The sequence below is a fragment of the Crocodylus siamensis genome, chromosome 6 (genome assembly GCF_052110815.1).
Source record: "Crocodylus siamensis isolate JL-2025a chromosome 6, ASM5211081v1, whole genome shotgun sequence".
NCBI classification, from domain to species: Eukaryota; Metazoa; Chordata; order Crocodylia; family Crocodylidae; genus Crocodylus; species Crocodylus siamensis.
This window is the reverse complement of record NC_143400.1, coordinates 8,173,206-8,187,092: the sequence shown is the minus strand read 5'-3', so window position 1 is coordinate 8,187,092 and position 13,887 is coordinate 8,173,206. Positions and strand designations below refer to the sequence as shown.

At 54.0% G+C, this 13,887-nt stretch overlaps 1 protein-coding gene across 1 annotated transcript; it reads right to left on the bottom strand.

The window, feature by feature from the left end:
- Positions 1 to 1,026: 1,026 nt before the first annotated feature.
- Positions 1,027 to 13,616, bottom strand: AAAS (aladin WD repeat nucleoporin). The gene is made up of 16 exons (XM_090053573.1): positions 13,303 to 13,616; positions 11,778 to 11,905; positions 10,697 to 10,752; positions 9,910 to 10,001; positions 9,254 to 9,300; positions 8,987 to 9,085; positions 7,491 to 7,634; positions 7,089 to 7,209; positions 6,042 to 6,166; positions 5,790 to 5,850; positions 5,318 to 5,408; positions 4,733 to 4,826; positions 3,838 to 3,905; positions 2,804 to 2,876; positions 1,902 to 1,986; positions 1,027 to 1,480 (listed from the first exon to the last, which is right to left on the bottom strand). Exons 1-16 carry the CDS (start codon positions 13,423 to 13,425, stop codon positions 1,334 to 1,336), a joined length of 1,554 nt encoding a protein of 517 aa, XP_089909699.1. The 5' UTR covers positions 13,426 to 13,616; the 3' UTR covers positions 1,027 to 1,333.
- Positions 13,617 to 13,887: the final 271 nt, after the last annotated feature.

Sequence of the window (13,887 nt, the reverse complement as noted above, 5' to 3'; positions counted from 1 at the left end):
CTGCATCCATGCGAGGGGGCCTGAGGGACCTGAAAGGGAGAGTGACCTGGGTCTGAGCAGGGGTTTTCTCCAGTTTTTCTCACTTGTGGTCAAGTCTGATCCAGAAACGGTGTCCTTCCCTCCCCTGCAGGAACAGGTTGGGTCCCTTTGTGAATGTGGCTGAAATGAGTCTGCCCTGCCCCAATCCCTGGGTGCCACAGCCCAGCATCAGGGTCAGGGTGGGGGGGTCCTATACGGCTCTGCTCTTGGGGCATAGGGCTGGGCAGGCCCCAGAGTGCCAGGAAGGGGAAGAGAGGCACCAGCCCATTCCCACCCCCTTGAGCTCCTAGCGTGGTGGGGCAGAGCTCACAGCCATCCCCAGGTACCAGGGTCCTGCGGCTTGGAGGATGCACCCCAGGCCTGGGCAGAGGCAAACCAGTGGTACCCTTACTTCTGCTTCAGGTTCACCCCTACTCTAGCCCCAGCCCCAGCCCCTGGGCTGCTGTGAACCACAAAGACCTGGGGGCTGAGCCCCCTCCACCTCTAACCCTTTGCCTGCTGGACTCCAGCTGCCCAGAGCCCTGTGGTCCCCAGCCCTGCCCTACAGGCTCTGCCAACCCCCCACATAGGCACTTGTGCTGGGGTAGTGGGTGGGGGTATATAGAGGGATAGGGCACTGCCTGGGCTCCCCTTGCAGTGCTCAGCACTAAGCTGGGCACAGCTCTGGTCTGCAGCAATCCAGCCCAGGACCTGGGCCCATGCAATCAGTTAAGTTGCTTTTATATAACGCTGGTTTGAGATGCCCCAAGGAAGAAAGGTCACCTATACAGGACACCTAGGTTCTACTCCTTACAGACCTTAAAAGAGCCCCTTCCCTGCTCCAGCCAGCTGCACATCTGTATGCAACACAGCACCAAGGAGGTAAAGTCAGTTGCCAGGAATGAACTCAGGCCCTTCGGATTCCAAGCCAGGAGTCTGCTCTACAGAGACCCAGACCCCAGCGCAGTAGCTGGATTCAGATGCTTCTAGAGATCCCAGACACAAAGGGAGACAAAGCTTGACCTTTAATCTGCATAGCACCACACAGGCTGCTATGTCCACCCACACAGAACAGAGGTGTCCCCAGCCCTGCACAGACAGCACTGGAGAAAAATCCATTCAGTCCATCCAGCAGCTCCCACCCAATCCCTGCACATGTCCCCACTGGAAGGGAAAAGCCACTTCAGGTCAGGCTCAAGGAGGAAGCAACAACCACAAGGTGTCCTATGGTTACCCAGCATTGCAATCCAGTTTTACTCGGAGGTCCAGAGGGGCCTGAACAGCAGTCTGACCCCAGGCCCCCGAGCATCAGGCTTCACAGCTCTGAGAACAGGGGCTGCTCCCGTACCCTGGTGCTGCTTCTGCTCAGGGATGCCATGGGACTGTGGCTGGGGCTGAAGCAAGGGAACTGGGCACCCACAAAGAAGAAGGGGATATGGCTGATCCGTCCTGTAGACCAGCACTGGGTGGGAGAAGAAAGAGAGAGAAAATACAGCATGAGCACCGAACCAGCACTGGGCACACCAGCCCTCTGCCCTATCAGAGCTCAGCTCTGATGCCATCTGTCCACACCATCAGCCTCATGGCTGTATGGCAATGGACCCCAAGTCAGGGTAGAGGCAATGGGTGTATTCCCACTGCCAGCAGAGCTAGCCATATCCCACCCCACCACATCCAGAGCTAGCTTCTGCTGCTATCTGGCCACTCCAGGAACAGCCTTCCTGCTGGAGAGTGTGTGCCAAGAAGAAATTGACTTCACCCATCAGGGTCTGTGCAGGGAGTTGGGAAATCTTGAGGCCAATCTCAGCTAAGCTAAGCTAAGCTTAAGCTTAAGCTAGCTGGCCTTGCATGCCTGGAAAAGTCCATAACAAAGCTGCACTCACCACAGTCAAGAGGGCCCCCTTCTTAAAGCAGGGATGGAAAGCAATGAGCTGTGGCTGAGCTCCCTGCTCACCCTGTACGAAGCCACTGGAGAGAGAAAAAACAGTTACTGCCTAGGTAGCTCTGTGCTGATCACAACAGATCAGCCCCCTTCACGATGGGCATCAGTATGGGCTATGGGGCTTAGACCTCCTCTGGCCCTCATGCCTGGCTAGGAAAGCAGCAGTAAAGCTACTGCATTTTCTTCTCAAGTGGGGGTAGGAGCTAAAGGCTGAGTCACACCTCAGACGGACTTAAAAACTTGACAACTTCAGAGAGGGCAGGCAACTGCTACTTGGTGTCTACCAGCTGATCTGATGCACCCAGGTCCCTAGACACTTGGTGCAGACAGAAACAGTGCCTAAACTGTGTTAATTCACCACTGAATGAAACTGCAGTCAACTGCAGCAGTTCAGCTCCCAGATGGGGCAGCTGTGAAGCACTTAAGTACTTTAATTCTGGTGTGCCCAGCCTGGAGCACATAAGCCACAAGTGCCACTCCACTATTGGCTCATGTACCTTGTGTGTGTGTGTGGCACACAGTAAATTAGGGAAGGGACTCGCAGCTCAGGCAGGAAGCAGGGGAAGGAGATCAGAGTGGCACTCAGGAGGGTGTGGAGCTAATTTGTAGCCTGCCTGCCAAGGAGGCTGGCCCCACTATTTTATTGTTGGTCCATCTACACCCTCTGAAGGAAAAGCACCAAGAACAGGACATGTTCTCATGCCAGAAATCACACTGGAGAAATGGTCCTGCTCAGACAGGAGCCAGGGGTTTGGTGGAGAAGTCCTATAGCTGTGAAATGTCCAGCAGAACAGTCCCTCTGCCTTTGAAATCAAAGGGCTACCATTTAAACCAACAACACACCATGGCAGGAGTTCAAACACTGGGCTGTTGCGAGTACGAAACACAGCGATGACTGTCCTGCTTCCAGGGTTTCCTGGAAAAGAAGAAAAGACAAGAAAGTGGTGTGTTAGTTGTTATGACTGAAAAACAGAAACAGCTGTGCAAGTTAGAAGGGGAAAACCATGAGAGGGTTGGAGAAGGCAAAGGCACGAGCACACAGGAAACAGCTGTGTGACAGCACACACCCGCAGGACTGTGGATAACACTATTAGCAAGCTTCATCTCATTTGCAAAAGGATCCCACTGGCTGACATCCACCTTCCTCCTCTGCTTGACAGCTCTGAACCAGACTGCCACAAAGCTGGACAGAAACGAACTTAACCTCCCGTCCTTTGGAACACACAGCTAAAAAACTGGGGAAAGCAATGTCTGAGATGGGGCTTTCCAAAGCACTCATGTGATGTACCCCAATGGGTCTTGGACGCCACAGTGCTTAAATATATGGAGCAGGCATAGGGGGATTAGAGCAGGATCCTGGGAACCAGGGGTCTGGGCCTAGGTCCCTGCTTCTCCACACACTTCCTGTGCAAGGGGGCAGGTCAGTTTGTACCCAACCACCTTGCAATCCCCACACAAGGGAGTGAGGCAGGCAGCACCATTCTGGCTACTGCACAGATGCGCAATGAGGTACAAAGGCTAAGGGATGCCCAATATCACAGAGGACATGTCATGACAGGGCTGCGTGGGCCGAGTCAGGGTCCCCCCGAGGCCCAGGCTGGCATCCTAAGCAGGGGCCAGCTTCTCCCCTTCAGGAAGTCCCACCCCAGATGGCCAGGGCCAACCCTCTGCTCAAATCTGTCTCATCTCCCCTTTCTGACTCCAGCCTCAAGTACCTTGTGTATTATTTGGCTCCCAGGTTCACCACTTGTCCCTGTTTAACATTATGCCAGGTGTGGAGACTGGACCTGCTCAGGCTCTATCTAGGCAGTACAAATCCAGAGTCCCAAGGAAGGGCCCATTCTGGGCTGGAGAGATGGATGGATCCAGAGTTTTACCTCTGATGATGACTGCAAGCCTCTCGCCACTAGGGTCCCAGACCATGGAGTGTACTTCCCCGCCAATTCTGCAACCAACATACAGGGAGTTAAGAGCAACTTGCACTAAGGCGGGGGAGACTCAGACTACACCTATACCACTCCGGCTGGCAGACGATTCACTGCCAGGATCCTTGTATACCCATCCCACTGCAGCACCACAAGTTCCACAACTAGCTGGGCTCACAACTGTGCACAGACCCTCTGTCTCTGCGGTGGCGTGGCTCTGTTCCAGGCAGCCCTGTGCCTGTCTAAAGGGAACAGAGGAGCACAGCTGGGTTATGCTAGCCTCTGAAGCTGGGTTGAAGCCTTTATGCCAAGACACAAGTGACATGGCTCAGCTGAGAGCAGCCTTGATGGCCACCCCAGAGATGATCCAGAAGTGCAAACACCTGGAAAAGCCTCGGGACCAAGACTATGGGTGATGACATGAGACCCTGCACAAAGAGTGAAAAGGCACTGCACCTGGTTTCCAACTGGCTCTGGCAGATGTCACCAACCTCCATGGAAAATACCTCAAAACAAGAGCTGGAGGCAAACATGGGGGATGCCTCAAAATCACACTACACCTGGATACATGCACAGATGCGCAATGAGGTACAAAGGCTAAGGGATGCCCAATATCACAGAGGACATGTCATGACAGGGCTGCGTGGGCTGAGTCAGGGTCCCCCGAGGCCCAGGCTGGCATCCTAAGCAGGGGCCAGCTTCTCCCCTTCAGGAAGAGACAAACTGCCTGGACACGTATATGTGTATATGGCCATCTGCATCTTCCACTTGGGGCTTGAACATGCATAGCTGCTCCCAGCAGTCGTACCTTCCCTCCCTGCAACACTGCTGTGTGCCCAGTTCTCACCTCTCCTCCCCATACACCGTCTCAAAGGTGGTCTCTGACAGGTCTGCCACAATAGATGCCGTCTTGGGCCCTCCTACTTGCCCCTGCATCTCTCCTGCAAGAGAATAAGATGGAGGAAGATGAATGCTGCCACTCAGACAGGGCTCATGAAGTCACAGAGCTGTGTGTGAAGCAACACAGACCACCAGCACTTTGCGCCCACCACTAGGAGGAAGATCAGGGTGACAAACATGCAACAGGTAGCTTGCCTCCCAGGTCTGCACCACAGGAATCTGCAGTCTGGATTTTTTGCAAAAGGCTCATGAGAAAGACGTCCTGCTCAATAGGAGATCCCACCACATGCTACAAGAACTGGGGTGTGGCCCATGTCCCAGCCAAGCTTCGTAACAGATTATTCTGTTCTGCCTCTCTAAAATTCTCCCTGCAGGTCTGAGTGCATAAAAAGCTCTCTCTGCTCCATGGGCTAAGCTAAGTCAGTGTGCAGCATTCATCTATGCCATTTGAAAAATAAATTAGTCGCATCCCACCCAGAGACAACTGCATTATGGCTTAGGAAGCCATTGAGGGGAGTGGGGGCAAACTCACCTTTGTACTCTGAGAAGGACAAGGAATAAATGACTGACTCCCCCAGAACTGTAAAGAGCAAGCGGCTGCCATCAGGGCTCCAGCAGCCTGTCTGAGAGGGGAAAAAAAATAAAATAAAATCAGAGACACGCTTAAACCAGACAGCAGCGCTCAGGGTCTGTAGGCCAGTAACCTGGACCTGAAATTCTACAGACATTACACCTTCAGCACCCAAGTCCTGTCTCTGGATCTGGCTCTAAGTTCCCAAAGCAGCTAGGGCTGGTCTTGCCCCGGGGAGTGAAGGGCGTGCACTGGGCAGCTCAACCCACGCAGTTAGGGCATCCGCTGCTATGAATCTAGCACACATGGCAGGATAAGGGGCTCAGTTTTCAGCTGCTCATCTCTTCCCCACCCCAAGACCCGTCACTCGACTCTCTTCCTCTCTTTAGCTCTGACCCAGGAGCATGTCTACCACCACTGGGCACCAAAGTACCTGGCAACGGCCCTTGATGGTTGGCCACCTCTCACACGTCCACATCTGGGCTTCCCACACCCTGAAAGACAAGGTTTGGAATCAGCTCTTAAAACCTTTGGAGATGGACAGTCCAGCCCTGATCCTCCCCCTCCGTATACCATCCTAAGAAATCATTTAAGAACATTGAGCTTACATGCCAATAGCGGCGCACATAACCCTGCCTGGGAACCCTTACTTCATACCATGTTCCCCATGGCCCTCAGCACCCACCTGAACACGGCCGAGGGTGTAGCGGCCAGCACCTTGCTGCCATCTGGTGACCAAGCCAGATGGGTGACCCCGCCCCCTCCAAACCACTGCAGCTGGACACAGTTTTCGGTGGACACATCCCACACCTGGAGAGACATAGAAAAGAGGGGAAGAGGAATATACTGGCCGGTGGGGGAAAAGCTGGAAACTAGAGAAGATCTAGGCATTGCTGCTGGGTTCAGTTGTCTCCCTGGTAGGTTTTTCCTACAAGGGGAGAGTGTGACAAACACTGGCCATGCTTATGGTATTAAGCTCTGCTGTGGATCTGGGAGGGAATCATTTCCCAGTGGGTAGAGCTGTAATCTGCTTGTTTGTGGGAGACATCTCCTTGCTCTGTGCAGCTCTTTAAGCCCGTCCTGGTAAGGGAGTCTCACATAGCAAGTTCCAGCCTCACTGGCTGCAATCACTGGCCCACAGCCACTTCCAGCAACTTGGCTTGCCCCCATCAGATTAAACAAGCTACCTCCCTCAGGCTCTTCCTGACCCAGGAAACAAGGAGTGTCTGGGGCTTTCACAACCAAGCTGCTACCAAGTGAGAAGTATAGGTCTATGGAGAAATCTAGATATTGTTGATGAAGAAAGGAAAGAGGTGCTGGGTTGGGCCAGACCTGCTCAATGTGCCTCAGTCCCCACCTATAAACCCCACCTTGCTACTAGTATCTTAAAGGCCCCCCTCTCGCTATCCCTACCTTGGGCACCACCCAGGCAGCACTGCTAATGCCCCATCAGATCTAATTTCTCATCCCCGCCCCCCCACCATGCCAGTTGTGGATCCTCCACAGTGCTCTGCTCTGAGACCTCAGCTCAGATTGAGGACACCCCCTGCTGTTCCAGTGTCTCCCAGAAGAGCTGGCTACTGCTGCAGAACTGTGGAGCAAACTGAATGCCTTAGGAGGCTCTGAGCCCCTGAAGCAATGAGGCTAGGTCCATCCAGCAAAGAGCACCAGAGGCATTGCAAGCTCCACTCCAACCCCCACAGTGAACAACAAGGAGGTGGCCATTACTCACAAGCATGGCTGTGTCAACCGGCGAGGCTGAAAGCAGCATCCCCCCGCTGGGCGCCCAGGCCAGGCTGGTGACGGGACTGTGACCAGGATGGGAAAGCACCTGTGCACAACCAGAGGAAGGCCTGGGGATGGACAGGAAGTAAATAAATAAAGGCTAGCACCATACAAGCTGTTTGGGACCTGTTCCAGAAAGGACAAAGCAGCTAGTTGGTGAGTCTTTACTCCTGAGCTTTGGCCCAATGTCCAGAGGATCAGGCCTCGTCAATAAGCTGCTTCGCGAACCTGGACAAGAGGAGCACTACAGCTCTGATAAGTGCATGAAATTTGGGCAATGCCTCGTGTGGGGCTCGCAACATGGGGGAGCAGCATGTGGGCCCCCAACCCCTCCCCAGTGGCTAGTTACCTGGTGGAAAGGGAAGTGGGGTCCAGGTGCCACACCAGTACGCAGCTCTGGCATGCCACAGCGAGGATGGAGGCGCACAGTGGCTTCCAGGCCATGGAGGCCACATTTCTTTGCAAGCGATGCTTCAGGGTGGGTACTGTGGCACTGCAAGAAAGCAAAAAGCAACATGGGACAAGAGCACAGCAGGACTGCCTGATCTCCCCACATTTGCTACTGAAACATCCAGCTCAATATTCCTAGCAGGGGTGGTGACTGAGTGCACGTGCATCCTAAACTAAGCTAGCCAGAGCATTCTGGTCCTAAAGCACCTCTGCTCTAAATGGAAGTGCAGGGAGACCCAGGGTTAGGAGCCAGCCTGGGACATGGAGACTTAGATTCCAATTCCCTGCTCCACAAAAAGCTTCCAGAGCGACCTCAGAGACAGCCCTTTATTCCGGTAAGACGGGAAGCTGGCTGAGCCCGAGCATAAATATGCTATAAGTTGTGAACTGCTTCCCTAAGTCAGGTCTGCAGACACCAAACAAGTCACACAGGTCTGCTGCCAGGGGGAGGCTACACAACACCAGGTGGACTGAAAGCAGGGGGATCTGGCCTCAAAATAAACCAGAACACACCAACACCTAGGAAACTTCCTACCCACGTGGCCACCCCAGAAGCTGAGTGAAGACACCTCCTTGTACCAGCATGCTTGGTCACCGCCTTTCTGCTGTGCTGATCCCACTCCCAGCAGTCCTCCACACAGTGCCCAGGCCCTGTCGGGGTCTAACTCTGGGCAAAAAAAAAAAAAAAAAAAAAAAAAAAATCACAACACAGGACAGCCCAGCTGCAACACTCAGTGGTTCAAGGGGACGGGGAGATGACAGCGCACCTAGTCTCGTTAAGCGGCATGCCTGGGACTGCCTGGGGCCTAGTCCCAAGGGTTGATTTGGCTGTAGCCAGCATGAAAGCCCACCCAGGCATTGGAGCCTGCCTGGGGGAACACCGGCTATGTTTCAGAATGAACTGGGAAAGTCTTCTCTTAAGAAAGCTTTTACTTGCCTGCTGAGACCCACTCGGAGAGTGGGGAGACCTGCAGGAGAAACAAGAAGCAGTGACACTCAGGGGGAAAGGGAGAGACACCGCCCCTAGCCAAGTCACTCATATGCCAGCAAGATGCATTCTCAGCTACTCTACTGGCTGTGCCATTGCATAGGAAGAGCATCATTCCAGGCCGCATGTCAGAGATGCTCTGCTCCCCTACTACTATGCCAGGAAATGAACCAGGGGCTCACTGATTTTTTTTGTCTCTCCCTTTCCAAGCACTGGATGAAGCACAGCAAAGCCACACTCCCATGGCTCCCAAGTGCTCACAGCACAAGCAGGAACAGGGATAGACAGAGGTCTTCACCCAAGCAGAGGCATAATAGCACTAGAACACAGAAGTATGATCACCACAGCTTTGAAACACAGACATCTTCACTCTGCTGCCTGCAAGAAAGCAGCCTAATGCACCTCACCTGTTTGTGTTGTACACTCGGATAGAGTCATCCAATAGGGCAACAGCAAACTTGCTGGTATGGGGGTGCCAAGCAAAGGCCCGGATGGAGCAACCAGCCCTGGAAACACAAGAAAGGAAGGTCACATGTGAGAAACCGATGCCTAAGACTGGAGTCATACTGCCCTTCCTCCCTCCATATATGCTAGGAACTTGAACACCACAGCCATGGGCCACCCTACAGGCCTAAATTGATACACATGCTGCAGTCTTAACACACACAACTTACCAGTCCACTGCCTGGGAGAACTCTGCTATCATGTCTTCACTTGTTAGCTTTGAGGAAAGGAAAAATGGGAAAAGAATTAAGCACTTCAGTGGCAGATCAGGCCAACAGAGGGCAGTGTCAGTTTGTTTCCAACTGGCAACACCATCCTCCTGTTCTCCCCTTATAATGAAATGAGAGAAGGGGATGACTCGTGCCCTCTGCCTGTATGGTCTGTGTCTGGATTTCACTGGTAGGTCCCACAGACAGCTGTGACTTAATAGATCAGGCCAAGAGTCAGGCAACCTGGGCCCTCATTGCCAGCGCTTTACCAAGCCAGGTAGCACAAGCTACTTGTTCTCCAGGCCTCAGCTTTGCCCCTCTAATGATACCAACCCCCTGAGCAAAGATGAAAAAAATGCTGCACGTAAAAAGTTGCATTTTTATGGCTGATGTGGAACATCTGCTAAGTCACACTGCTAAGAGCTCCTGGCATGAGTCAGCCACCAATGAACATGCAGGCCTGGCTCATTTAACAGTAAAGTAACATAGTATGAATCCAATATTAGCATTCCTGCTCATGTGGCTAGAGACTGCACTTTATGATCAGGGCAACCCAACCCTCACTGAGCACAAGCAAGGATGGGAAGGCAGGCAGATGCACAAGCTGGAGCACTCACCGACAAATGGGGGAAGAGGGAGCCATGGAGAGAGGAAACCCAGTGGCACACAGCCAGGGCATAGCGTGATCCTGTCTTCACCCACTGGAGAACTAGAGAACAGACCTGAGTGAGAGGGTTGCCACTTCCCCAAAATGGGGGCATGCAATTGGATTCAGAGCCAAAAGGAACCCAGGAATAGACACACCAGCATACCTCAAGGCAATATGGATGTAACAACAAGTCAGGTGTAATCCTGTAGTACTGTCCTTTCCCAAAGGACCCCCTAGGACCACAGAAATCCACATGCCTAGAGCTGAAAGGCAGCCAGGGAGGGAGAGGCAAGCCCCAGTGAAGAGCTGTAGGTCTCTAAGATCAGTTGGGCCCATGAACAGTGATAGGCTCACAGTGTGATTTGCTGGTTTAACAAGACAGCAAATTTCACACTGAGAATGGAAGGGAAATACAGTCCAGCCTCTGCAGCACTGGCTTACGGAACCCTTTGCCACTAGATGCTGCTGGGGCTATAAGTTTGGCAGGCTTCAAAAGAGAAGCAGAGACTTACAGAAATGAGACAGGTCCCAGGGTAAGGGTTAAAATGGCAGTGTCCAAACCCCTGTGCTTGGGCAGAGATCAAAACCCTTCAGCTTCAGGGATTTAGTGGAGCGGTGAGGTAAGGGAAGGGCACAGACATGTCCAGAGGACGGCAGTGGTACAGAGCAGGGATGAGGGCATTAGGAGACTGCTACCCTATATCCCTCCAAGACACTGGATGGGGAAGGGAAATGCAACTTTGGCCCCAACTCACCTTCCTCCTCTGCGTTGGCGATCTCACTAAGCACCCCGCATACACCCACATCGCGCCTGGAGATGGAAAACTCATAAGTCTCCTGTGTGCCAGCAGGATGGATGCCCTGGGTGGTGACCCTTCCCCAGCACTGCTAGTCCCTAGCTTGGAACCCCTGAGCTCAAGTTTCTGCTCTGCTAAAGACTTCTTGAATGACTTTGAGCAAGTCACTTAGCTTCTCTGCCACACACTAAAGACAGCAAGATGCCCAAAACTGTCTCCACTTCCATAGCTCCAAACTGATCCAACCCATCCTACTGGGACCCCTGGCAAGACTGGACACTGAATCTGGTAGCAGGGCCCTGGAATCTAGACAGAGCTACATGTTGTTTTGGAGCTGCCCACAAACCTGTTCCATTTTTTCCCTTATTGCCAAAAGCACCGAGCCCTGGCTCCCTTCCTCCAACAGCTACCTCCTGCCATCAGGCAACCCCATGGTCCAACACACCCAAATCCACCCTGACTTCCAGCTGCTGACACTTGCCACTACCCCGGGTAAAGACCATATCTATGCTTGCTGCCTCCCGACTCACTCTGACCCCATTCTCGGCTGTCCTTGGAACAAAAAAACTCCCCTCCCACAAAAACTTGCCAGCTCCCCTCCCCCATAACTCTCTCTGCTCTGAAATTCCAGGAGATTTAGGTGAAAAGGATCCTTCCACTTCTAGCAGCAATACAGCTGCCTTCACAGCAGCACAAGCTTTTCCTTCCTCGGTTCCAAACACACATTAAAGGACACCCTGTTTCTATCAATCGCTAGACCAGTGACGAGCACAGGTGAATGTGATGGGAAATAATTAGTGGCCACCAATACAATTAGGCTCATCTCAGGAATCCTAGTCACCCTTCTGCCTCCCAGCTCCCCAGTCCCATATTATTCATTGTTTGACATCCCTACACACAGCCATAGCTCAATCAGGATGCCACTATGCCAGGTGCTGCACAACTCCTTACAGAAAGAGCCCCTGTCCCAAAGAGCTGGTCGTCTATTAGCTGACATTCACCCCCTTGCTCTTTCTGCAACTTAATCACGTGTACTCACCATGCATTGATGCACCTTTTCCAGAGGGATTCCCGGTGGTGGATGAAGGCAGGTTTTGTGCTGTGCTCCAGGCGGCTGTGAGCTTTCAGTGTCTCCTTGGGGATGGTCAGCGTAGGCAGGTCAGCCAGCTGCAGGCAAAAGAGCCAAAAATACAAAAAACTCTTAAGAATATGGTGCCAGATGGAAAGGTTTCTTAGTCCTGAAACCGTGAAGCAGCTGGAACAGATTGTTAGAACTGCAGCTGTGCCAGGGTGCCAAAGGTACCAACAGCAACTAAACACAGCCCGGCCTCAGAGCACTTCTGAGCAACCACAAGAGATGAATGCAGAGAAGCAGCTACGGAAGGACATGGAAATATCTTCCCTTTGTGCTTTACAATCCTTTAGGGCTAAGGACACAGTTAAAAGCAACCAGGCAACACCTGCCTTCTTTCTGGCTTGAATAAGGGGCGGGGGGGAACCTTCCCACCGCAGCACCCCTCCTGTTGCAAACCACGGTGCTTCACCGCACAATGCTGACAACTGGGGTGGGGACCCATTGCTCCAGGGAAGGAAGAGTGGTCACTCAGAACTACAAGTACATGAGGCAGTGGTCTCCAGCCTTTAAGTAGGAGATCACCTCCGGCATTTAGGAGCAACCCGAGATCTACCTTATGCTGCCACCCAGCAGGTAAGTCTGTGGGAAGGCAGACTGAGATAGAAGAAGAAAAAAATTATTTGGAGGCAGCAGGTCAGTCCCACCCAGCCAGGGACCCCCCTCAACTTACCCGTGCTCCGGCCTCTGCGGCACCATCCCTCACCACAGGAGGCCTTGATCTAGCCCCCGTGCCTTCCCTCCCCCACAGACTGACCTGCTAAGTAGGAACACATGTGTGCATGCACACAGGCACTCAGCCCCCCCGCCCCATCTTGCATCGACTCCGAGATCGCAGGTGGATCAAGATCTGCTGGTTGCTGACAGCTGATCTCAGGGGGGTGCATCAGGACACACCCCACGCTCTCCCCCGCACCAAGGGAAGATGAGATCTAAATCACAAACTGCTGGAAGACCCTTTTAGACTGGACACAAGGAAAAAACAAATTTTTTACCATCCCAGTTTCCAGAGTCTGGAGTAGACACCCCCCAGAGTGGTGCAAGCAACTACTCTGGACGCCTCTACGAAATGCTGGGGTGCTCACCTTGCTGCAGTCCTCTGACCCCCGCTGGCGCCCTGGCCCTTGGGCAGGGGGCTGGACCCCATTGTCTCAAAAGGCCCCTTCCAGCCCCTATGGCAGGAACTACAGATTTCTACAGCGAACTAGATGATTTCTGTAGTGAACCATGAAACTCCCCCTTCTCCTCTGCTGCACCTCGGGGTGGGGGCAGGCAGCAAAACCCAGAGGGAGCAAGGGAGAGCTGGGGGGGAGCAATTTAACCCCTTGCGAATTAAGTTGCACGTGCAGCCCATGGGGTCGAGGCCACCAGGGAGGGAAAGCACCCGGCAGCCCCCTTCTCCCCGGGCCAGGGAGACTGGGCTCGGCCTCACCTGGCTCTGGAAAGGCAGCGGGAGCGTCTCCAAGACGCGGCCGGAGACCAGCGCGTTGTTGCCCTCGTAGAGGGTGACGTCCCCGAGCAGCGGCGGCGGAGGGAACAGCGCCAGGGAGCACATCCTGAGCGCCGGGCTCGGGAGAGAGGGGCTCGGTCCTGGAAACTCCCGCCCCTGAGGAGACCCGGCCGCGCCGTAATCGCCTCCGCGTTTCCCGGGCACGACTCATCCACCTACGGGTCTTCGCGCGGGACAATCGCCCGCCTACGGGTCGCCGCACGGGACTTTCCGCGACACCGACGGGTGCCCGCGCGGAACCGCCCGCGCGAACAGGGCGGCCAGCAGGAGGAGGGAGGATAGGAATTAAAGGGGCCGCGGCCGCATTTCTGTGCCGGGCTCTCAGGGTCGCGTGGCTGCTCCGTGCCTCAGTTTCCCCGGGGTGCGGGGCACGAGGGCGGCAGCCGGCCCTGGCTTGGCTTTGGGGCGTCCTCGCCTGTGGGCGCGCGGGGGGGGCTGCCTGCACACGGCCTCCTCCTGCAGCTCACACCTGCGGTGTGCATGTGTGTGGGCGCGCATGTCTGCACA

What these genes read in the sequence shown, in the direction of transcription:
- AAAS (XM_090053573.1), bottom strand. Translation starts at nt 13,425, where the DNA reads ATGTGCTCCCTGGCGCTGTTCCCTCCGCCGCCGCTGCTCGGGGACGTC. An exon ending in ACGGTGTATGGGGAGGAGAG is followed by an intron (nt 3,906 to 4,732) that starts GTGAGAACTGGG and finishes TGTTGGTTGCAG; the next exon opens with AATTGGCGGGGAAGTACACT. An exon ending in GCTTGCAGTCATCATCAGAG is followed by an intron (nt 2,877 to 3,837) that starts GTAAAACTCTGG and finishes CTTCTTTTCCAG; the next exon opens with GAAACCCTGGAAGCAGGACA.